General features: G+C 42.5%; 2 protein-coding genes across 5 annotated transcripts in view; both read left to right on the top strand.

Moving 5' to 3' along the window:
• ERN1 (endoplasmic reticulum to nucleus signaling 1) overlaps positions 1-12872 on the top strand; it is a gene marked incomplete at its 5' end in the record, with an annotated part of 39876 nt that extends 27004 nt beyond the window's left edge. The window contains 16 exons of the mRNA XM_076354112.1: positions 580-681; positions 1192-1453; positions 2066-2144; positions 2911-3073; positions 4404-4522; positions 4857-5048; positions 5670-5925; positions 6729-6819; positions 7174-7363; positions 7823-7922; positions 8373-8572; positions 8889-9036; positions 9490-9617; positions 10245-10368; positions 10637-10704; positions 10933-12872. Of these exons, the coding sequence (XP_076210227.1) occupies positions 580-681; positions 1192-1453; positions 2066-2144; positions 2911-3073; positions 4404-4522; positions 4857-5048; positions 5670-5925; positions 6729-6819; positions 7174-7363; positions 7823-7922; positions 8373-8572; positions 8889-9036; positions 9490-9617; positions 10245-10368; positions 10637-10704; positions 10933-11139 (2429 nt within the window). The remainder of the gene's footprint in view (positions 1-579; positions 682-1191; positions 1454-2065; positions 2145-2910; positions 3074-4403; positions 4523-4856; positions 5049-5669; positions 5926-6728; positions 6820-7173; positions 7364-7822; positions 7923-8372; positions 8573-8888; positions 9037-9489; positions 9618-10244; positions 10369-10636; positions 10705-10932) is intronic.
• Positions 12873-13797: 925 nt separating this feature from the next.
• Positions 13798-22192, top strand: LOC143167799 (sterile alpha motif domain-containing protein 9-like). 4 transcript variants are annotated; one of them, XM_076353658.1, is made up of 5 exons: positions 13798-13981; positions 15251-15353; positions 15504-15751; positions 15872-15916; positions 16481-22192. In XM_076353658.1, the coding sequence occupies exons 4-5, from the start codon at positions 15913-15915 to the stop codon at positions 21163-21165; spliced, it is 4689 nt and encodes a 1562-aa protein (XP_076209773.1). In that variant the 5' UTR covers positions 13798-13981; positions 15251-15353; positions 15504-15751; positions 15872-15912; the 3' UTR covers positions 21166-22192. The 4 variants fall into 4 exon arrangements, with proteins under 4 accessions (XP_076209773.1, XP_076209770.1, XP_076209771.1 ...); XM_076353655.1 differs by having other exon boundaries at positions 15164-15353; XM_076353656.1 differs by having other exon boundaries at positions 15164-15353; positions 15504-15778.
• Positions 22193-22745: the final 553 nt, after the last annotated feature.

Raw genomic sequence — 22745 nt, 5'->3', positions numbered from 1 at the left:
GCATTTATATTCTGTTTAACAGTAGCAGCTGTGAACCCAAGTTTGCTCTGTAACATACAGCTTTTATAAAAACTGTTTAAAGAAAATGGAGATATAGTATATCCACTGAAATTATAAATGCAGTATTCTAAATAACTGTTAAAATTAGACCAACACCATATAGGTGTTGACTAGTAAACAGGAATAAGTGTTACAGACTTGTTCTTTAACCTCTATATTAATGTGTTCTTTAAGCACGATAGTTCAGTTACAGAACGCGGTATACTGAATTTTAGAATGCAGGGTTTGGAAACTTGTAAGTAAAACAAAGTACATCAGAAGAAGCTGTGCAGTAAAAACAAAACGTTGGTAACGTGAGCAGTAACTGTCTGCAGGGCTTCCTGTGGATCAGTATATGAGTGGATCGGGTATTATCTTTAACAGCTATGAAATGTTTATTTATCAGGAGTGTTGGGAAAATGAAATGCAGAGAGCAGTAAGTAGTGTGTGTGGTGTTCTGAAGAGTATCTCAGATTTGAGATGATCGATTCTATTCTCTCATAGGTTTTTTTGCTTCACAGACTGTATATTTTTTAACAGAGTACACGATCACAATGTATGACACCAAGAAGAAGGAGCTGCGATGGAATGCCACCTATTTTGATTATGCAGCTACTCTGCCTGATGAAGACATAAAATACAGTAAGAATTTACTTTCTTCTTTTTTTTTTGTTACACACACACACATATTGACCATGAGTTTTGCGTACAGGCAAAAATATTCCGATTTTTTTCTATGATTAATAGGTCAAGCTGTCTGTCTGATTTTTGTGCCGTTGATACGCATCTGCCAGTTTTTATCCTTTACATGCCATAATATCTAGAGCCTGTTAGGTAGCTTCAGGTAAATTGAATCTAAGAAGGTACAGCTCTTGAAGATACGACTCTTTAAAATGTAGTGAAAAATGGCAGGAGAGGAAGCAAACCTAAACTGTGGTGCACGCTCAGAAAAAGTTACTGCAATGCTGTTGCATTGCAACTGAACTTTTATCAACCTAATTCTGACAGCTGATTCACTGATCAGCTGTTCTTTTGCAATGTAAGGTGTAACGGACTCCAGAGTTACCATAAGGCTTGAACTGTTAATATGTATTATTAAAATTGAGTGTCTGCAGCAATCCAGATAATCTCCTATATATTTGTATATTGTAGAAATGTCCCACTTTGTGTCTAATGGAGATGGACTGGTGGTGACCGTAGACAGTGAGTCTGGGGATGTACTGTGGATTCAGAATTACGCTTCTCCTGTGGTAGCTTTTTACATCTGGCAGCGTGAAGGATTACGGAAAATTATGCACACTAACCTGGGGATAGAAACTCTGCGATACTTGACGTTCATGTCTGGGGAGGTTGGACACATTACCAAGTGGAAATATCCATTCCCAAAGGAAACAGAGACCAAGAGCAAACTGACGTAAGCATCAATATTCCTGTTGTTCTCACTGTCTATTTGACAGAGCTTTGTCATTAAAACCTTATTTATATCCATTCAGTTAAGGATTGGTCTACACGTTTCAAGATGGTGAAAAGAACACATAAAAGCAGGTCTAGTTCTCCAGCCGTTATTTTATATCATATTTGAACTTTTACTGTCTAAAGGCAGAGACAAAAAAAAAAAAATCATAAACTTAGGAAATGTATATTCATAACTTTTATCAGATGTTCTGTGTTGAATAGTTTCTTAATAATGTGGAATGGAATTGTTTTTTATTGCCTTTCACACTATAAAAAAGGTGTATAGCATTTTGGCAAATACCAGTTCTTGAATAATGCAGAAATAGGACATGAGTTATGTCAAATGAGTAATTGTGACGTGAATAATCAACTAATAATGCTTTCATAATTAAAAAGAATGGCTTCATAGTACAGCAGTACTTAAAACAATTTTACAGATCCAGGCTTTTCAAGATATAAATTTTGATGATTTGAGAAACTCATGCATTAGTTCTGCAGGATTGTGTTGCCAAGGTTTTAGCTAAGATGGTAAAACACCCGTTTGTCTACTTCTTTACTGGTTTTTTTCCAGACCAACTCTGTATGTAGGGAAATACTCCACAAGTTTGTATGCGTCGCCGTCAATGGTGCATGAAGGAGTAACTGTTGTGGTAAGTCGGGAGCTGCAAGAGTTGAATGACACCTGCTGAAAAGTGCCTTTACAGAATTAGTACCGTCCTGGGTTTAAAAAAAAGTTGAAATGGAAACATACATAAAAATATATTAAAAAAAAAAAAAGACAACTTTGCCATTGTAAAGTGGCAAAGGGATCCGATTAAAATAGAAAATAAAACACTGAAGGCTGTACATCTACAGAAATTTGGTTTTAAATTGCAGATTGCTATCAAGAAATGCATAGCAAATTAAATATTTCATGAAACAATTAACAGTAAGCCTTAGAATGCATGACCATATTTCAGGAATCATTTCAAATGCTGCAAAGAAGTAACTGTAGCTCATCAGGAATTGTGCCAGGCAAGCTTAGCAGGAGTGGACCAGAGGTTGCTATGCGGTATTGTTGGTGCATTGTGGTTAATGTCAAAATTGCTGTTTTGTTCATCAAACTAACTCCCCATAGATAGGAAACTGCATCATAGTTTTGTTTTGCTCACACTGTGGCTGTCCAGGTAGGAAATAAAGATCTTGTTTAACTTTTCTAAAAAAAGAGAGAGTAATCTCATCTCCTAGGCAACATGTAATTTAGAAGGTCTAATGTCCAAGGTTGTTGAAGCAGTGGCTGAGGGCATAATGGCAGTGTTTACTTATGGTGAGTTTGCTGCCAGTAATTTTTGACCTCCATTTTTTTACTTAGTTGCCTATTTAAATATTATGGGAACACAGTGCTTCCTTGATTGTAACAATAATCTCTCTTTCTAGCCCCGCGGCAGTGCCATACCCTTACTAGAGGGTCCAAAAACAGAAGGAGTCACAATTGAAGACAATGGCGAGTGTGTTATCACCCCCAGTACGGATGTCAAGTTTTCAGGCAGACTGAAAGAAAAGAACAAACTCAACTACTGGAACGACTGGCTTTTAATAGGTATCCGAGGTCCCTTGCTTGGCCCTGGTCTGCTGCTCATGCAGGATCGCATTGCCATCTGGCGGACAATTCTAATCCAAACCTCAGAGCTGTTTTTCAGCTGCTGTAAATCAGTCACAATGACTGCCTAAACTCAGGCAGTAATTACTGAATTCTACTAATAGTTTCTAATTCATCCTTATCTGCATATGAATTAATGTCTTTAAGTATACAACTGCATACTGTTTTTCCCAAGGCCCCTGCTTTATTCAGTGCATAGGGTGAAGAGTGCTTAGCTCAATATGTGAAAAGTTGTTTATTTGCCCCCTCCTTCAGAGAGGGGTGTAGATAATTAATTATTTACTCTAAATATTGTATTCTGGTTCCTTTGGATTTTTTTATTGTGCATAATGCTACTTTAATTCTCACCATACGGATCAAAGGGTCATGTTTTTCCCCATGTTACAAATGGAGGATTAAGGCACAGAGGCTGAAGATAATATTAATAAATTTTGGAATTGACTTTTCAGGGCATTTATAATTTTGCTTCAAAAATGAACTGTCTGAAGTTCAGTTTTAAGTGATGCAAGTTTATAATTAAGTGATATATGCCATAGGATCTCTGTGGCAGGGACGGGTTGTAACTTTCAGCTTCCTTAACTGCCACCTTTCTCTTCCTGTGATCCCTTTCTTTGTTGATACTGTTCTGCTCTTGCAGTTGGTCAAGCGGCTCCCTTTAAACAGTTCGTATTCCTCTGCAACCCTCTGCGCTGAATGACCCGTGCCCTCGATCTTTTCCCTCCTTTCTCTTTCCTCCTCTATACATGAGCAGGAGTCTTCCTCTGTCTACTCCAGTTGCAAAACCTGGGAGCACAGTAGTGTCTCCCTCTTCTCACTTACTTGGCTAGCACGAGCCAGAGTGTGAAGAGCAATTGTAGCTGAGTGCTGGATCGATTCTTGCTTCTTGCGCAGTGCGATCCATTCCCGTCGGAACCATTTCATATCTAGAACATGATCTTCGCCTCAAGGCCGCATCACAGAGCAAAACTACCTTGCGAGTGAGCCAGCTAGGAGGCATAATGCGTGTTCCTCTAATGGTCAGGAACCAAATCCACAGCCAGTGCATGAGCACAGAGTTCCTCAGGATTGTGATCACTATACCTGTGACTGCTTGGGAAGGACAGAGGGAAAAAGTGTTTTAATTTGAGCTTTTGTTCTGTGATGTTCCCAAGCCTTTTGTAAATCAACTTTATATATGCTCTTCAGCAAAGATGAAATCCTTGCTGAAATCAAGGATATCTTTCCTAAAAAGGGACAACTTTTTATTTCAACAAATGTCTTTTATTTAAAGGGCACCATGAAACACCATTATCTGCCCCTACAAAGATCCTGGAGAAATTTCCAAGCAACTTACCTAAGAGGCCTGAAAACGTGATTCCGGCTGACTCTGATAAAGCCACTATTGAAGAGGTTTGTGACGAGAATAATCATCGTACTGGATGATAGAAGAATATAAAGGAGTAGAAGTTGGGGAAGGACTCAGAAGGAAAGCTACATGGAATTACTTCACATTTTTTGTGTCAGATTTTCACGTACTTAGCATGTAGAATCACGGGTATGATGATGTGTCAGTCCTTATTTCAGAATTAGGGCTTTCAGCTGCTTTTTTTTTCCCACATGCAAAACTTCCTTTGACTTTGGTAGGGTTAGAAATTGCTAAAAATTATTTAGCAGAAAGGCTAGCGTATAAATGCTCCATTTACCATGAAGATACCGAGCTAACAGAGCTTTCTTTGCCTCTTAGGTTATTGACATCGTTGAAGGTTCCTCAACAGAAGTGCCTCCTGCTGTTCCAAAGGATATTGAGGAGAAACCTGCTTGGCCTATCCCTCGGCCAGAGGCTCCTGTGGACTCCATGTTGAAAGACATGGCCACGATCATTCTCAGCACTTTCCTGCTTGTGGGCTGGGTGGCTTTTATCATCACTTATCCAATGGTAATGCTGACTTAGCTTGATGTGCTTTTCAGTTTTGGGAAAGTCAGTAACATTTTGCAGCCCAAGAAATGATACAGGAGTTAGAAAGTAACACACTACAGGGGTTTTTTTTCCCTCCTCACAGATGTGCAGTGGGTAGCAAAGGCTACAAATTTGACGTAACAGTGATTTCTCTGGGCAAATGTGCCAACTCTGGAGATTTATTTTTTTTTTATCCCACCAATTCTGGTTTTTGTATGTGTTACTCTTTTCACAGACATGATCTTAACACCATTGGCTTCACTCCTCTCTTCCTCACCTGAACCATTGTCAGGTTTTCCAGCTTTTGGATCAAAGCCTTTATCCTTCTGTGGTTTAAAGACACCTAGTCAACCTAGTAACAGTTAGCTTTTGCCGTATTAACCAACCAGTGTGATTTCTCAGCTTTGCAATGGAAGTTCAGAATGAAATTGAAGGCATGTGAGTGAAAGTTCCCCAGCCTACTTGGCTGATAGCGTCATAACAAGAAAGCTTTCCTCCCACCTTTTGGATGTAGCTACCCCAATAGCTATAGAGTTCCCTTTTGTGACGTGACTGTAAGAAACTTCACTCCACTTACGGAACTGAGGTCCTTTCTCACAGAGTGTACATCAGCAGCAACAGAGGCAGCATCAGCTGGAAGAGAAGATACAGCTCTTGCAGCAACAGAAGCTGCCCTTCCGTGCTCCCAGTGATCTACCCCCAGAAGCAGATTTCTTGGACACCTCCTATGGACGGACAGAGAGCTCAGCTACCAGCACACCAAATATGTCCCCCAGAGCATCAAACCATTCCGCGTATTCCAGCATCTCCACATCTGATGTTGGGAGCTGCCTCTCCACTGAGCAAGAAGAGGGAGGTAAGGTTGATCCCGTGTCTTTTATTGCGAGTCTCTGTATTTCCCCAGTCTGTATGATGATACAGCACAACAATTAAAATACTTATTGATGATACTTCACAGATCAGAAAGCTGAAAAGGACCATCGTTCTCATTTAGTCTGACCATTTGCAAAACACTGTGCAGGTGTGCCATGCCCTGACTTTGAGCAGGATGATTTGCGTTAGAAAAACATCCAGTTCGTAGCTGCCATCTGAGGGATTATGTTGTCTGTGGCGGTATATTCTTACAACCTGTAGCCATTCTAGGGAGAAGTTCATTTAAATAAAAATACGTATTATTACAATTAACTGGAGTCAAGAAATAAAGATTATGCAGCACGGCCTGCCTTCCTGCCTGATCTTCCTGTGCACTCTTTTGTCCCTTCAAAGGCTACTCAGGGGAATAGTAAACCCACTTCCATAACTGTCAGTCAGCTTTTCCTAAACCCAACAGGACATCTATAAAACTTTCTAGAAGGAGTTTGTCTGCTGAGAACCACTAGTCCCTTATACTGTCTTGAGACATGATCTTTCCAGACCTGAGGTCGGGTGGTGTGTACAGAATGTGTTTGACTCTGTATGTTGGATTATTTGGTCACCAGAGAGTATTTGCCTACTCACCGTGAGTACCAAAATGCAGATGTTCGTTTGTTTTGATTATCTGTGTTGTTAATTTAAACATGAGCAAAAAGACTTTTATATACTGGCCCAGAAGGTTGTGTAGTTGTAAAAGGCTGACTTGACCCATCCTAAACCGGTCCTTGTTTCTTGTTTTTTGTTCAGATGAAGATGCAAACAGAGTGATGGTTGGCAAGATTTCGTTTAACCCAAAAGATGTACTGGGGCACGGAGCTGAAGGGACAATTGTTTACAGGTAGAAGACAATATGTACATTCAGCATTAAATAGACCAATGAAGGTCTTATTTGCATTATGTCTTTTTAAAAAAAACAAACAAACAAACAACAAACCATGTATCTAATATGAACAGAAATGAAACTTTGAAAAGGTATTTTGCATGTGTCTGGAATATTTTCATGCAGTGTTTCTGCACTAGCAAAAACTACTTCACTTCCCCTAGAAATGTTTAATGACCAAATGTATCTGTTTCCAGCATGGGAAATGCTTTAATATGCCTCTGTAAAATGTCTTCTGTTGTCACTCAGTTTGTACATGCTTTGTCTACGGAGAGCGTAAAAGGTTGCTGTGGTTTTCCTTCCTGTCTGCAGGGGGACATTTGATAACCGCGATGTTGCAGTGAAAAGAATTCTTCCTGAGTGCTTCAGCTTTGCAGACCGTGAAGTACAGTTGCTGCGAGAGTCAGATGAGCATCCTAACGTGATCCGCTATTTCTGCACGGAGAAGGACCGGCAGTTTCAGTACATAGCCATTGAGCTGTGTGCTGCCACTTTACAGGAGGTGATGGGTCACTTGCAAACCTACAGAATTTGTAAAAGTCTTCTCCCTGGAAGGCCTTCAGTTTCCTTTAGCTTAAGTTACTGAAGTGCCTGCCGCAGGAGATGTTCTCATTACTCCCACCATCACCTCTGTGACAATTACACACTCCTATGACAGGGGTGTTTTCAGACCTTTAGAAAGACATCCCTGTACTGATTTAAGGGCTTTGAAGTCCCTCTACTCTTGCTTCTGGAGCACAGTGCTATATAGAATTCTAGCTCTGAATGACGTTTTAGAGATCATCACCTTCAGCCAAAAAAAAAGGCTCTTTTATGTGTGTTACCAGCTAGCACAATTTATCGAGTCTAATCTTTTTTTGGGGGGATGTGTGTGTGAAGGGGATATACGTACTATTTACACAGAGTGTAATGATAAGCAATGTTGTGGCTGAATCTTCCGTTTCTCTGTTGTAATTTATAGTATGTTGAGCAGAAGGCCTTCAGTCACCATGGCTTACAACCTATCACTCTCCTGCAACAGACGACATCTGGTCTTGCTTACCTGCACTCTCTTAGTATTGGTAAGAATGCCTTTTGTTTCAGTATTGGATGGAGAGTGGTACATTTTCTTAACTAAAAAAAAGGAGAGAAACTGGTCTGGTGCTGGGAGCTTGTTTATTCAAGCCCAGGAGAGAGTTGTAGAAGCGCCACCTAGTGCGGGCAGCAATAGTGTCTGTCCTTTGAGACCGGCCTTGTCCCTGTAACATTCTGCTGCACTGGAGTAGTAAAGCTAGTCATTACCATTTGTTCGGGGTGCTGCGTTTTTTGGATAGAAGTCATATAAAACATGATGACCAGTGGTGATGGAATAAAAAAGTGATGAGCCTCCACCAAAGACAATAGTTTGAGGTTAGGACTTTGATTTAAGGAACGGTGGTTCAGCCTTGTGAAAGGTTTACAATGCAACTACATAAAAAATTTACAAATATCGTTGGGATTGCCTGGAGTGGATAAATGGGTGTTTATAATAGTCCACAGGGACCTGAAGCCCCATAACATCCTCATCTCGATGCCTAACGCCCATGGGAAAGTCAAAGCTATGATTTCAGACTTCGGCCTGTGCAAGAAGCTGGCAGTGGGCAGGCACAGCTTTAGCCGTCGGTCGGGTGTGCCAGGCACCGAAGGGTGGATTGCCCCAGAGATGCTGAGTGAAGATTGCAAAGAGAACCCTGTAAGTCTTCATCTTTCCATCAGGCTCCCCCGGGAGAAGGCAGCACAACCAACCGGTGGCACATTGTTGCAGTCAGACTAAGATACGCAGTAGTTGATGCCTGGGAATTCATAGAATCATAGAATAGTTTGGGTTGGAAGGGACCTTTAAAGGTCATCTAGTCCAACCCTGCATTCATGCTGGCTTGCAGCTGAATATGTGATTCTGAAAAGTTTTCTTCTGCTCTTAGATGCAAAATAACCACCCTGTGATGATGGCTCAAAGTCTTCAGGGGAAAAAAAAAGTGTTATTGCTATTAAAGGTTGTTTATTTGCAGACATATACCGTGGACATCTTTTCAGCTGGCTGTGTCTTTTATTATGTGGTATCTGAAGGCAGCCATCCCTTTGGCAAATCTCTACAGCGGCAAGCCAACATTCTGCTGGGTGCATACAGCCTGGAGTCTTTAAATGCAGGGAGGCACGGTAAGAAAATCACGGTAAACATAAAGCGCTACGGAGTTTAGTGAGCTTTCCATGGGTGTTAAAATACCAACAGAAATGACAGACCTATGACCCACAGTGATTGCCAACCTGGCAGTGGTGAAAGTCGTACTCGTAAAGTACTCCTGAAGTAAAGCTCCTGAAGTTCTTAGAATTAGTACCCCAAAGCATCTCTGGGATACAAAATTTGGAACCCTGCAAGCTTGACTGTAGTTATTTCATGTAGTTCAAGGGTATGGAAGAGCTGAACTTTGATCTTCAAACACTGCTGACTTTCTGTTGGTTGCCCAGCATATCTACGAGGGCAGTACTTGAGCTAGTGGGGCTAGTGTTCAGGATAGTGTTGGAAGAAGTAGAGAACATAATGGTGTTCTAAAGTACAAAACATCATTAGATTTCCCTACAGCCTAAGAATTATCACCCTTTTCCTTGCAGAAGACATAGTTGCTCGTGATTTAATAGAGCAAATGATAAACATGGACCCTCAGAAACGTCCGTCTGCCAGCTGTGTGCTAAAACACCCATTCTTTTGGAGTTTAGAAAAACAGCTCCATTTTTTTCAGGTTTGTGTTGACCTTTTCTGTTCTTTCAGTTCTAAGGATTCCTGCAAACATTCTTCAAATCTTGAATTCAGTCTCTCCTAGCTTTGTGGATGTTCGAGGTGATAGAATCCACAACCTTACTGTGAGGAATGAAGAAGCAAAGTTGTAATACGTAGGTGGTATCTCTTAAGAAATTGGCTTAGCCTTACAGAAGATCTTTTATAGCGGGGCTGGAACGTGATGTTACCAGCTTCAGTTGGAGTGAGGAAGATCTCTAGCAGCTGCAGTAGCAATGCAGGGGAAGGTGTTGCCAGGCAGGTTTTCAAGAACAGGGTAGCCCACTGCAGTGAATATGCACACTTAATCCTGATGTGGGGTGGGAAACTGGCTGAGGGCCTGAGGTTCTTTCCAGCCTTACCTTCTACTCTGTGATTAAAAGGCTTTGGCAGAGGGTGAAACAACTCATTATCTCAGAAACTTCTGTATCCCGGGCCCAAGCATAACGCATTGTATTGTACCTTGTCATTGAGTAAAGTAGAATCGTAACTCTGTTATCAGGACAGGCTGTAATTGGCCAGAAGCAGCAATTTTAAATCGTTGGGAAAAGCTTGGAAATGAAACTAGAAATAACCTGAATGTCTCTTCCAGGATGTTAGTGACCGGATAGAGAAAGAATCTTTAGATGGTCCAATAGTCAAGCAATTAGAAAGAGGTGGAAGAGAGGTGGTGAAGATGGACTGGAGAGAGCACATCACTGTTCCTCTTCAGACAGGTAATGGATAGTATTTTATCAGAGTGGAAAGGAGTTACATGCTGTTGTTCCCAGTTTGCCGGGACAGGAAAGTAAGGATAACACCGTCTCAGTTTTGGCACATGACCTTTACTTGTCAGAAAAGTATTTCTTCAAATTAAAGTACATGTTTATATATTGAAACACACCTATAAGGATATGTGACTGTAGGCACACATACCTTACTTTTGAGGCCAGCAACTAAAACTGCATCAAAACACAAAAAGAAATCTTGTAATTTCTTTTGCAGATCTTCGAAAATTCAGATCCTATAAAGGAGGCTCAGTACGGGATCTTCTGAGGGCAATGAGAAATAAGGTAAAGGACTTCTTTCCATAAGCAACACGCACACTGTGGTTCTGCCTCTATTTGCTGTTTGTTGCTAGTCTATGTCTATCTTTCTTACCTTGTTTTAGGTATTGAGCTCCTTTACGATGGACTAATAGGAGGTTACTTTGTCCGTGAAAAAGACAGCTCTATTTCAAAGAGGATGCTTGAACACGTACCCTCTGACTGAGCTTTTCCCTATTCTGTTTTCCTTTACAGAAGCACCATTACAGAGAACTGCCTCCTGAAGTGCAGGAGACCCTGGGCTCCATCCCCGATGATTTTGTATGTTACTTTACAGCTCGTTTCCCTCACCTGCTCCTACATACCTACAATGCTATGCATATCTGCTGCCATGAAAGACTGTTTCAGCATTACTATAATCAGGACTCTGCAGAGCTGAGCCTTGCAGGAGACACTGTCTGAGAGGAGAGGGATGGAGCTTTCTTCTCTGGGACCGACATTCCAAGCACAGGGCTGTGAAACAGGCCTACCTTTAGCAGGGAAAAGTGGGATCAAAGAGCTGAATTCTCTCTCTTTGAAGAAACCAAGCTTCCAAAAAGTGCCTTGTACCTCTGCCTGCGCTGGATCAGGAGATGGTAGGAGCCCAAGGAGCAAGTGGTCACTTCAGAAAAGCAATGACCCCGGTGATGGAGTTATTCCAAGGCAATTTTCAAGACAGTGAAAATGGAGAGCAAAAGCTGTATATAACCGTCACCCAATATCCCTGTACTGTATGTGATTTTATAGCTGATATGTTTTACTACAAAGAATCAAAATACAGTGATTGGAATCATACAATTACTAGGGACTGGGATCTGCGAAAGGAGCCTTTTAGTTGTAGCAAATCATCAGAATCTGCCGTTGCACTACCGCCACGTTATGCATCAGGCACCACAGTGATTGTAAAGGGAATCATTTATGATTATCCAAAATACAGTAGAGAGAGTACAATTTGTTTAATCAGTACTACCCTGGCAAATTAGTCCCTCATACTTGAGCACATACAATGAAGTTCTAAAAAAATACTGACTTGAAAAATCAGTTACAGGTTTACCTACTTTGACATTAAGCCTCATTGTTTAAATATCAACCAGTATTCACAGAAGAGCTTGAACCGTCGTTGACTTAAATCACAGTATCAGAACAGACCAGAAAAATACTCTGCTGTCAGCTGTGAGCTGCGCGCAAGAGGCTAATCATTTATACTGCAAGTGTTCCTTACTTTCTTATAAAGAAGGGTTGCCAGTTGCAGAGCCAGAGGTAAAATGAGTCCTGGGGAAAAGGGAGCTAAATAGGAAACAATGAGAGATGTACGGAACAGTGAAATCATAGGCAGTGGTTTTAATGGGTGCGATAAAGCTGTAAAGGAACCCCATCTGCTGTTTGTAGGGGTTGCTGATTACACCCAAGCGAGCCTATGTTTTTTTAAAGATGCAGTATTTCTTTTCATTGGCCCTAAAGCTGTGACAAAGCATTAAGTGTGTGCAAAGGATGAAGAAATGCTGAATTCTAATATAAGTAAGTGGGGTGTTCTTTTACAATATATTTATTTAACATATTTATATTTATTTAATTTTTACTACAAAGTGGTATCAAATCCAAGTGGTACAAGTATAAGGCATGCCAAATCATTCTTAATCGGTTTTGTGTTTATATTCAATCATATTATAACAACTGGAAGAGGAAAGTGATACTGCATCTTTCAATGGAATTCATTAAAGGAGAAATTACAAAGTGGGAATTTGTATGACTGTGCCATTATGTCTTAAACTAATAAGTTATTGACAGTAATGTGTATGACTGGGTACGTACAGCTACTTTTCTGGAGCTACTTTACGGGAAGTTTTTTTCCTAGTTTTACAATGTATGAGAGCAATTTACCCAAGATGCCAACTGTGCAAGTTACATGTTTCTAAAGCTTGAAAGAAATAACGGTAGTTTTACCTAAGAAGATTCAAAGCCTATTTCATATTTTTGTACTTCTCATGTAAAGTTCTTTTATAAGTCTACTAAATAAAGACTTGTACTCAGATTAAAAAAAAAAAAACCAAACCAACCCACAACTTCTAGTGACAATGCGTGCCTGGGGAAAGAAGCCGGACTGCTGCCACGTGTGGACTAACACAGCTTTCAGAACCAGGGCTGGAGCCAGCGAGCAGGGGAAGAGGGTAACGCACCTAGAGCTGCACTGCCTCTGCGGCAGCCACATCCTGCCTCCCCCGAGACAGGGCATGCACCTGGTTTTTGAGCAGGGGCCTGCTCCGACACACACACACAGACTCACCTCTCTTACGCTTGTTGCGGTGTGTGAGCATCGAGCCTCCTTGAACACCCAAGAGCCTCGTTTTGTTATTCCAACTAACAGTCCCCAGGCAACAGCCACCTACATCTTGGTGTCTGAGGCAGGTCACCAGATAAGATAAAATGGCTGGAATGATTGCACGCTGCAAAAATTTTTATTGCTGTGCAGGACTGAGATACCCATAAAAAAAATTTTTGTGCGAAACTAAGTTGGCAAATGACCACGTGGTTTACAGGAAAGAAGGCAGCCTGTAAGACAGCTTTGTCTGCTGGAGCGTGGAAGGCTGAAGTGCATCTCACATCTCAAGTATCAGCACAGCCCTCCTCTGCCCCAGCATTCCAGAGGGCTGATGAGCCACTGGTATTCCATGACCCTGCCAACCGCTCTGCTATTTACTTTGGTGAGGTGGCCTGGCGTGAGTAGGTAGCTGATGTAGAGGGCAGTAACTGGTGGGGGGTGGATCTGCCTAGTTTAAAAAAAAAAAAAAAAAAAAAGGCAAAAAACCCACCCCAACACCCTCCCCCCCTGCCCAAGCACCTCGACACGTACCATTTTGGTGGGGCATGGCCCATGGCCTCGGTGTGCAGCCATACAAGGGGCTTTCCCCACGCCCGCCCATGCAGGAGACAGCAGCTGGCAGGCAAAGGCAGCACCACTCAGCAACAGCGCTGCTGAGAAAGGGTGGAGAGTTGGCAGCTGATCAAGGATGTCTGCCTAAAGCCACTTCCCTTTTTTATTGCTGGTATCGGTAGGACTCTTTAAGAGAGACCCACGGGAGCGCTGCAGAAACACCCACAGGGCTCAGGCTCCTGCCCGTGCCGCTGAGCCAGGGACACCGCAGCAGGTTGGAACACGTTCCCTCCCTCCCCTCCTTTAGAAACGCTTTCCTTGCAGGCAGATCTGGCAGTACAGCACTGGAGACAGTTCAGTTACCCACAGGCTCTCCAGGGGAAGCCCTCCAAGGTAAGCCCTCCCTGCGCCGTGCTGGTCCTGCATGGGGAGGCGGGGGGGGGGGCGCAGGGGGAGGTTAGTCTCAGCCTGGTGGGTTACTTTACTCGGAGCAGGTCTAGGAAAAGCAAGGATCTCCCCACACTGCCCGGTCCCTGTCGTCATTCCCCCCCCCCCCCCCCCCCCCCCCCCCATCCCACTGGGACAAGGGCTGCTCAGCAGTGGTGAGGGGACTGTCTGAGCAGCGCAGGGGGGGTGGACGGGACACCTCAGCACCCACACACCCATGGCTACATCCCTTCCCTGCCCACCCATCCAGCCAGTAAGACCCAGGCCCCACTGGTGTGCACACAGGCTGCGAGGACCACAAAAAAAAAACACTGCAGCTCATCCCCCCCCAGGCTGCTCTTAAAAACGTGGGGAACGGGGGGCCCACAGGCCCCCTCCAGCAAGGGGCTCTGCGGCCCCCAGATGTGCTTCCCCAGCACTGCCCACCCACTGCCGAACCTCCACCCCAGTTTCTATTCCCCGTTAGGTTTCATTTTCTCCCAAAACCCGCCTGACGCCTCCACCCCAGTTTCTATTCCCCATTAGGTTTCGTTTTCTCCCAAAACCTGCCTGATGCCTCCACCTCAGTTTCTATTCCCCGTTAGGTTTCGTTTTCTCCCAAAACCCGCCTGACGTCAGCTGTCACAGCAGGCTGTGCCAGAAATACGTGTGTCAGTGCCACCACAAGCCAAGTCACTGTACACAGCCCTGGGAGGTGGGGTGGTGGCCAAAGGCACTGAAAGGCCAGTATTTCAGGGACATTTAGCCCCATTTCTTCAGGGAGGCTGCCACTGGCTGTCAGCAGGAATTAGTCTCCAAACCCTTTCATAACCAGTCCGTTTACACTTACTCTGGAGGGATCTGCTTACACCTATGGCACACCAGAGCAGTCCTGTAACAGGTTCCCCCTAGAGCCACTCGCTTAAACCAAAGCTATTGGCTGTGCTGGCGCCTCAGCCCACAAGCTTTCTACCGGGCTGACCAGGTGCTTAAATGGTAAATACACACTTGCGCCACGAAGTTTTTTCCTAGTATCCCCTATTCTCCTAGGCCCAGTATCTCACCAAACCACCCCCTTCTGTTGAACTCACCTCTTGCCAAGCCGTGGTCCTGGGGAGTGCTCCTCAGCTACAACCTTTGTACTTTCAGACATCGCGGGGAGCTTACGCAGAACCCCACAACTGCCTTTCGTGCTGGCTGCACTGGTGACTCTGCTCCTTTTACACTTGACTTCAGAGGCTGCGAGTGTCGCTGTTGTACCACCACAAGCTGCAGGGATAGAGCTGGCCAGGCTATGGACACCTGCTGAACCAGCAGAGAGCTGAGCTTTCACACTACAGTAAGAGAAACATCACCACCACCATACCCCTTTCGCTGCAACCCTTGTTGTCTAGTCCATAGCTCATGGATGGTTACTGTTGACTATGTGAATCTATTGTACATTTCTGGTGTTACGCTGAGCAGGCTTATCTGATGTTTCCTCCTGCAGCACAGAACTAGCTATCCCTGCTGCAGTCCATCTCTGTACCCCTGTAAACAGAGCCTGAGCAAGGCAGAGGACATCATGTATCAGGCCAGGACACCCCACTAAAAAGATCTTCTGGGCACAGCTGTCGGCACATGCTTCTCCAGCAAAAACCCATCTCCTTTGCACACACGTGTGTCAGAAGCAATAGCTGCCTTCACGCAGTACAGGCATACAGAAGCAGTGTAGCTGGCAAGACCGGCCTTTTAGAGGTACAGAAACTACCCTGGACCAAAAAGGTGGGGAGGGGTTGGGAAAACAGAACAAGTCAACTTAACTAACACAGGAATGTTAACTGTAAACCTGAAGACAATTATTTTTTTCCCCTCTAGGGTTTTGTTCGTTAACAGCAGGATTTCCCTCATCAAAGGCAATGGGTATGTGTTGCTTTCAGAAAATTTGTACTTTACATGTACTTAAAATGCAAGATTTTTTAATATCTGCATTTTAAGGGTTCATCTCTAGTGGGGAACTAATCAGTACTCTTATCATCTTATGGTTTGTATTGATGCTAACTTCATTTAGCAGAAAATAAACAGACTCAAGTGGGTAAATGATCTACCCAAACGTCTCTAGTTTAGAGAATTCAGCCCCTGTCAGTTCCGGTAGCCTTATCACATCATTCCCTTCAAAAAACATTTTGGGTTATTTCCGTGGCTCCCTTTGAGGATCGTTTCCAAACCTCCCTCATGGTTTCCTGCTTCACTGATTTGTTAGTTATTAGTACCATTGCTTAGGACTGCTTTTGATTAAGGTTAAGGATGCTTTTAGTCATCAGAACTGACATATTTGAGAAGTTAAGACACAGTCTCTCACTGTGACTGGTAGAGAGAAAACGATCTAGCATTCAACACGGCCAGTTTTGCAAGGATTATAATGCCTTGTCAAGCATGTTAATGTGTTTTTAGTTTGTATTACTAATACATAATTTTAACTTCTAGATTACAGAACATTACCTGTGAATAAATGGGATGAGAACCATGTCCAATGTTGGCTAGAATCTACTGGAATCAAGAAAGAGTATGTAGAAAAACTGTATGCGGAAGAAGTGACGGGTCCAGCGCTAGTGGAACTGGATGACTCCTTCCTCAAAGGCATAGGTATGAAGGGAGGCCAAATCCACATGCTAATCCGCAAGAGAAACGAACTTCTGCGGCTACAGGAAAATGCACAGCAAGCCAAGCATTCCAGCAGCGAAACGTCCGACAGAACCGATGTGCAAACAGATCCAGTAAGACCCAGCAATGCCCCCACTCAAAAAACTTCAAGCGGAGACAGCTGTGGTCCGGTAGATAAAACTAGCAAAGACAACACAGCTTCTACTTCTGGCAAGAGGCAAAGGAGAAGTAACAACTCCCAACTTAAAAGTACTGATGAAGTTTTAGAGCTCTGCAACTGTCGACCATTTAGGAGTCAGAATACCGATTTCAAATATGTGAAAGACAAAGTTCTTGATCCAGAATCAGGAGTCAACGGTTTAATCACTCCTTGCCATGAATACAAATCTTTTGCCATTGCTGCAGAACTGAACAGAAATCAACTGCAATCAAAATTTGCCTGCGAAGTGATACGATTTGCTTCAGCCTGCATGAACATTCGAACAAATGGCACCATACATTTTGGTATCACGGACAGAGTTGAAGATAGCGGTTGGAAACACGGCCAGATCATTGGCATAAAGGTCAAAGAGCGAGAATACTACGTTGATGCGTTAGATTATATAGAAAAATGTTTTTGTGAAAACGTACAGGAAATTGCAAGGAAATGTATCCACCCACCTGTTTTTGTTGAAGTGATTTCAAAAGACTCTCAGGAACAAAGATTTGTGGTGGAGGTTGACATTGAACCAACATTCAGTTTAGTAAAAAACAGATTTTTTGAAGTGTATTTGCCAAAATACAATGAAGGCAGCCAGAAGGTGACCCTGACAAAAGATCGAGCTCTCTATCAGAGACTCGGAGCAAAGTCTGAACCCGTGAAGCACAATGATCTAGCTACTTTCATTCAGGGTTTACAAGACAGGGATGCTCAAAGAGAAAAAGCTGAGCTCTCCAGCACAGAAGCACATATGGAAATAGCTCAAAATTTAGGAAGAAAGTTATCCATTCTACTAAATGATGGCAAAAGCTATATGGATGACTCCCTACGGTACATCCTTGTCACAAACAGATGTGAAAAGGATAATCTGAACTATATCAACTTTCTAATGCACTTGAACATTTTCTGCGTCTTTGACTTTGATGAAAATTCTAATGTGTCAGGGCTGTATAGCAAGTACAAAGAACACCATGCAACAAGGCCGTTTTTTTTACAGGATTTTTCCAATGAAAGTAAGACTGGCAACCCTCCCGCTCAGAAACATTTGTGCCTGTTTGATCAGACCAGCTGGATATTCTGCAATGGGCGCAGTGAATTCCTCGGGGATGAAAAACCTTGTGATGAAAATACATGGATTAGAACCAAAAAAAAATACCTTAAGAAAGCAATTACTCGTATCTGTGACGAAATCCTGCCAAAGCGGTCTTTCATTGTGCTTTTCCTATTGCTATCACCAGTGCAGAAACCACTTGTGGACACTTTTCAGGAATTCTATACAGAGATGAATGGCACAGAGTACATCGTTTGCATTGCAGAGTCCAGAGAGAATTACAGGAAGTGGGCTAATCTAGCTCAGGCATCCTGCAGCATTGAGACACTGGAACAGTGCAGTGTTGTGGGTATGAAACTAAGCCACGTAGATGCCACCATTCAAACAATGCTGCCTTCTACAGCACAACCCAGACATCTGCCCGTTTCCACTAGAGGGCTATGTACACTTCCCTCGCTGGAAGAAGAGAAACTGTTTTCCCTAGAAATCCTTTGTGCTGACCAATGTGATGACATCAAATTAGATCTTTTGACTGAAAAAGAAATACAAGAAATAGAACAAAATTTTTACCGAGGGAGAAAGATCATCTGGGAAAACTTCTGGCTTGCTGATAAAAGACACTGTGGGGAAATCATCGAACGCGAAGCATGTAAGGATGCTAGCAAACTCCTAGATGACATTTTACGAGGAGGCAGACTCAACTATTCTGTGGCTAAACTGAAGATATTTCACCATCCTGGAAGTGGTGGAAGCACAATAGCACGGCAAGTCCTGTGGAAAAGAAGAAAGGACTTACGATGTGCTGTTATCAAAGTCTCATACTCACCTGCAACTGTTTGTGAGCACGCACTTGCATTTAGAGATTATGAAGAAAAAGAAATCAGTCATTGTCTTCCTGTGCTCCTCCTGATTGAGGATTATGATGAAGACTATTTAGAAGAACTAAGGAATGAGTTAATGGATGCTGTAGCAACTAGGAAAATTAATTCCCCCAGACCTTACTTCATCCTCATGTGCTGTAGACGATCCAATGACCCTGAAAGGCTCTGCAAGGCTTCTCCACTGGACACAGTTGCTGTCACTCACAAGCTGACGGACTCAGAGAAAAGTCTGTTCAGAACTAAACTTGAAAAACTGAAGCAGAAAGATGTCAAGCCAGAATTCATACTTACGTTTGTGCTGATGTGTGAGGAGTTCAATGAAACATATGTGAGAGACTTTGTAGGGCACATATTGCAAGACATAGACCGTTCTTCTCGTGATACATGCTTGATGCGTTACGTGGCTTTGCTTAATTTTTATGTACCCAATTCGTATGTTTCATTGTCACACTGTGAGGCTTTTCTGGGACTGGGGGTATATACAGAAAGGAAATCAAGAGCATACGATTTCAAAAGTCACTTGAGTGAACAAGCAAGAATGATTTTTATTGAGCTAAGGGAAAGTACCACCTATATTTCATCCGTTCAGATAATACACTGTCTGGTTGCAAAAGAAATTCTGCATCAGCTTTCAGGGAATGAACCTCAAAGTCAACTTGCAATGACTCTTCTTCAGGAAAAGACACTCTTTGAAAACAGATTTGGACAAGAGGAATTCATAAAGTTCATCAGACATCTGTTTATTCGACGTGATAAAAGAAGCAGGGGTGACAATACTGACACTCTCTTCTCCCCATTCATTGAACACGTCTGTAAAGCTGAAGACTGTGAAAAAGCTATCGCTGTTTTAAAAGCTGCCTATGAACTCCTTGGAAAAGATCCCTTTTTCGCCCAGCAGCTCGCCAGACTGCATTACAACAATGAAAAATTTAAAGATGCAGAACATTGGGCAGGGGTTGCAAAATTTCATTTGCCGAATGATTCTTTTATTTTAGATACAGAAGGTCAAGTTTACAGGAAGTGGTTTAGTTTCACTGTGGATAAAATGACAGAGGAGGACACTCCTGAAAGCATCATTCAAAAGATCGAGATTGCTCTTAAAGCTATGAAATGCTTCAGGTCTGCACAACAGGCTGCAAAAGCAGAACGTGACAGTATGAACAACGCTGGCTATTTTGGAGAAGTAGAAGTAGGATGTCGTCTCCTTAGATTTTTGTCCACAGTCCATGTATTTCGCAGAAATCCAGAGGGGGAATATTCCGAGCTTGTGAAATACCTGATCACAGATTACATTCCTGAAGACATTAAAAAAGAATGGGGAAGGCTTCACTCCCGCCTCAAAGGCTTACGCCAGAACCTGTACAATGCTCTGGAATGGATTTCGGAAGACCTAAGTTATTTCCAAACAGATAAAAACCACGAGAAGGAAGAGGAAGATGAGAACGATGAAAAGGAAGAACAGATTTATAATCCTAGAAAATGGCTAAAGAGACAGTCTGAGGTATACGCCAAGTTCTTCATCTCAACATCACTTAGTGAGGACAGCAACGGTGGCCCCAAGAGCCAGCTGACTAGACGCTTGAATATTTATAAGAGTGGCGGAGGTAGCGTCACTAATATCCTGTCATTCTTAACAGATAAGAAAGAGCATAGGTCAGCTGAAAAGCTAGAAAAGATCCTTAGTTTCTATACAGAAAACCCACTAAGGGACAGGCTGGAGGACAATGATCTGATCAATTATATTTTGTGCCACATCACATTAACATGCTTAGCACCAGGATCAGCCAAACTTCTTCCGCTGCAAACTCTTCGTGAGCTCAGTGTAAGATTCTTTAAAGGAAAAAGACCATTTCCAGCAAGCGCCCATTTTTTGCTCACCTTGCTGTACTGGCCAGATGAGGCATTAGACAAAGAGCCTAATCCAGATAAAGACGAAATTCTAAACTCAGCCCTTCAAACTCTGAAACGTTTATATGACATCAAGATGAAAGATGTTCCTACCAGAAAGAAAAGAATCTACACCCACTTTTTTCTGGGAAAGGGTTATGGCTTAGGTAAGATTGTGCACAAAACTAAAATTGAGAAGTTAATTACTGGGTCCTTACACGAGAGGAGAATGAAGTGGCTACATGGAAGTGTATGGAATACCACCGGAATTCGTGACATTCTCAAGAGAGTTTCTGGTTGGACCAAGGACGGAAATTTATTTATACGTGGTCACGTGAAGACATTTCCTATCTTGCCACTCCATCGTGATTCAGTGCCCCCTGGAAATGAAAATGTGACCTTTTATTTAGGCTTTTCATTTAATGGTCTTTGTGCTTTCAATATTGAGGTTGAAAATAGCCCGATTGTCAGCAGAATACAAGCTATTTAGTACATTAACAGTACCTACTGTGCTGTTACAAGATATGGCACTGAGTGTCCATCGTCACATTTAAAACAAAAAGTGGACTGCACTGGCTGAACAGCAGGTAGCAAGATAACCACACTTAACTACTGCAGTAACGACCAAGTATCTAAAAAAATTTGAAACCTTCTAGTAAAATGTACCTTGAAACAGAAGCCTTTGATAGTTTTGGAGTCACCAGAAGCAAGATTTCAAACTTAAGACAGCATTGCAATATTTGCTTGGGGACTGTGGGGGGGAGACAAAAGACCTCCCCCCAATACTTGGAGAACTGAGCTCTAGAATAAATAGGTATAGCGGGGATCCCTTTCTTCTCGGCTCACAGATTAGGATTTTAAGTTAATTTCTGGGTGGTCCTGATCAATAACAGAATTTGTCCACATAACTGTATGTTTTTTCTTCTTTCTGAATCAGCAACAAAAAGTTTCAGTGAACTTACAACAGGTATACTACACTGGCCGTAACATACTTCGCTCACTAACACGTACCATGTATGAAATACATCTACCCATCAACTGCAAGCCAATATCCAGCACAGAAGCACAGAGGGAAAGTAAGCAATTTTTAAGCTGACTTTGCAAACATCAGGATTGATAAAAAACAGGTCTCAAATGTTACATCACTCTTACATTGCTTCTCCATGTATTACAAACTGTACTAGTAGGTATGTCTGTATCTGGGGAGGGGTGCAGAGACATGCGAGCAGTTAAGACACCGATGACATAAAAGATTATTTGTAAGCGCTGTTATGATTTCATAGTCCAAACAATTCCTGCACTTGGCAAAATGTTTTGCAGCATTATCCAAGAAATGCCCACACAGTACATGACTCAAATTTGTCTATTGTATATAGCCATGCTTGAAAACATTATTTGTCTAGCCTGATATACTAATTTGAAAAATGCAAAGGAGTTTGTTGTCAGCACTGTATCTGCAACCATCGTGTCACATTAAGCTTCCAGTAATAAAGCCGCCTGTTATTCTTGGAGTTTCACATTGCTTGATACTGATATTGTTACTAAAATTTCCAGACAACCTGTCATATAGCTTAAGTTTTAATCTAATAAACAACCTTTAGGAAGAATTACCATTTCTACATGAGCTTAATTATCCTACCTGAAGATGTAGTTCTAACAGTAGCAAGGTATGATTTGCTTTTCCAACTTCGGCCAAGATCTGGGCACAGCCGAAAACTGTAAAAGGAACTGCAAGCCACTACGAATTCAGGACAAACGAAGTCTCAAACAGGATGAAACGAAAGACCATTTTGTCTAGTCCAAGCCTTCACCATCTGGCCTCAGGAAGCAGAAACAAAGCTTGTGACTGCTGGCCAGGCAATACTTGTCTCCTTCCCCTGCCTTCAACCTGGAAGACACAACAGCAAAGTAGACTCTTGGCAGGTTGCCCTTTTTGCTTGGGAAATTCGCAGATTTCACCAGGGTTAAGCAAACACTCAAGGGTTAAGCTTAACCTTAAGAGGGTAAGCACATCAAAGGCAGCTTTCCCCAAGATGAGCTAGGAAGGTACATTGAAGGAGCAAACCATGA

This window comes from Aptenodytes patagonicus, chromosome 16 (genome assembly GCF_965638725.1).
Source record: "Aptenodytes patagonicus chromosome 16, bAptPat1.pri.cur, whole genome shotgun sequence".
Lineage (NCBI taxonomy): Eukaryota > Metazoa > Chordata > Aves > Sphenisciformes > Spheniscidae > Aptenodytes > Aptenodytes patagonicus.
This window is presented reverse-complemented; position numbering and strand designations above follow the sequence as displayed.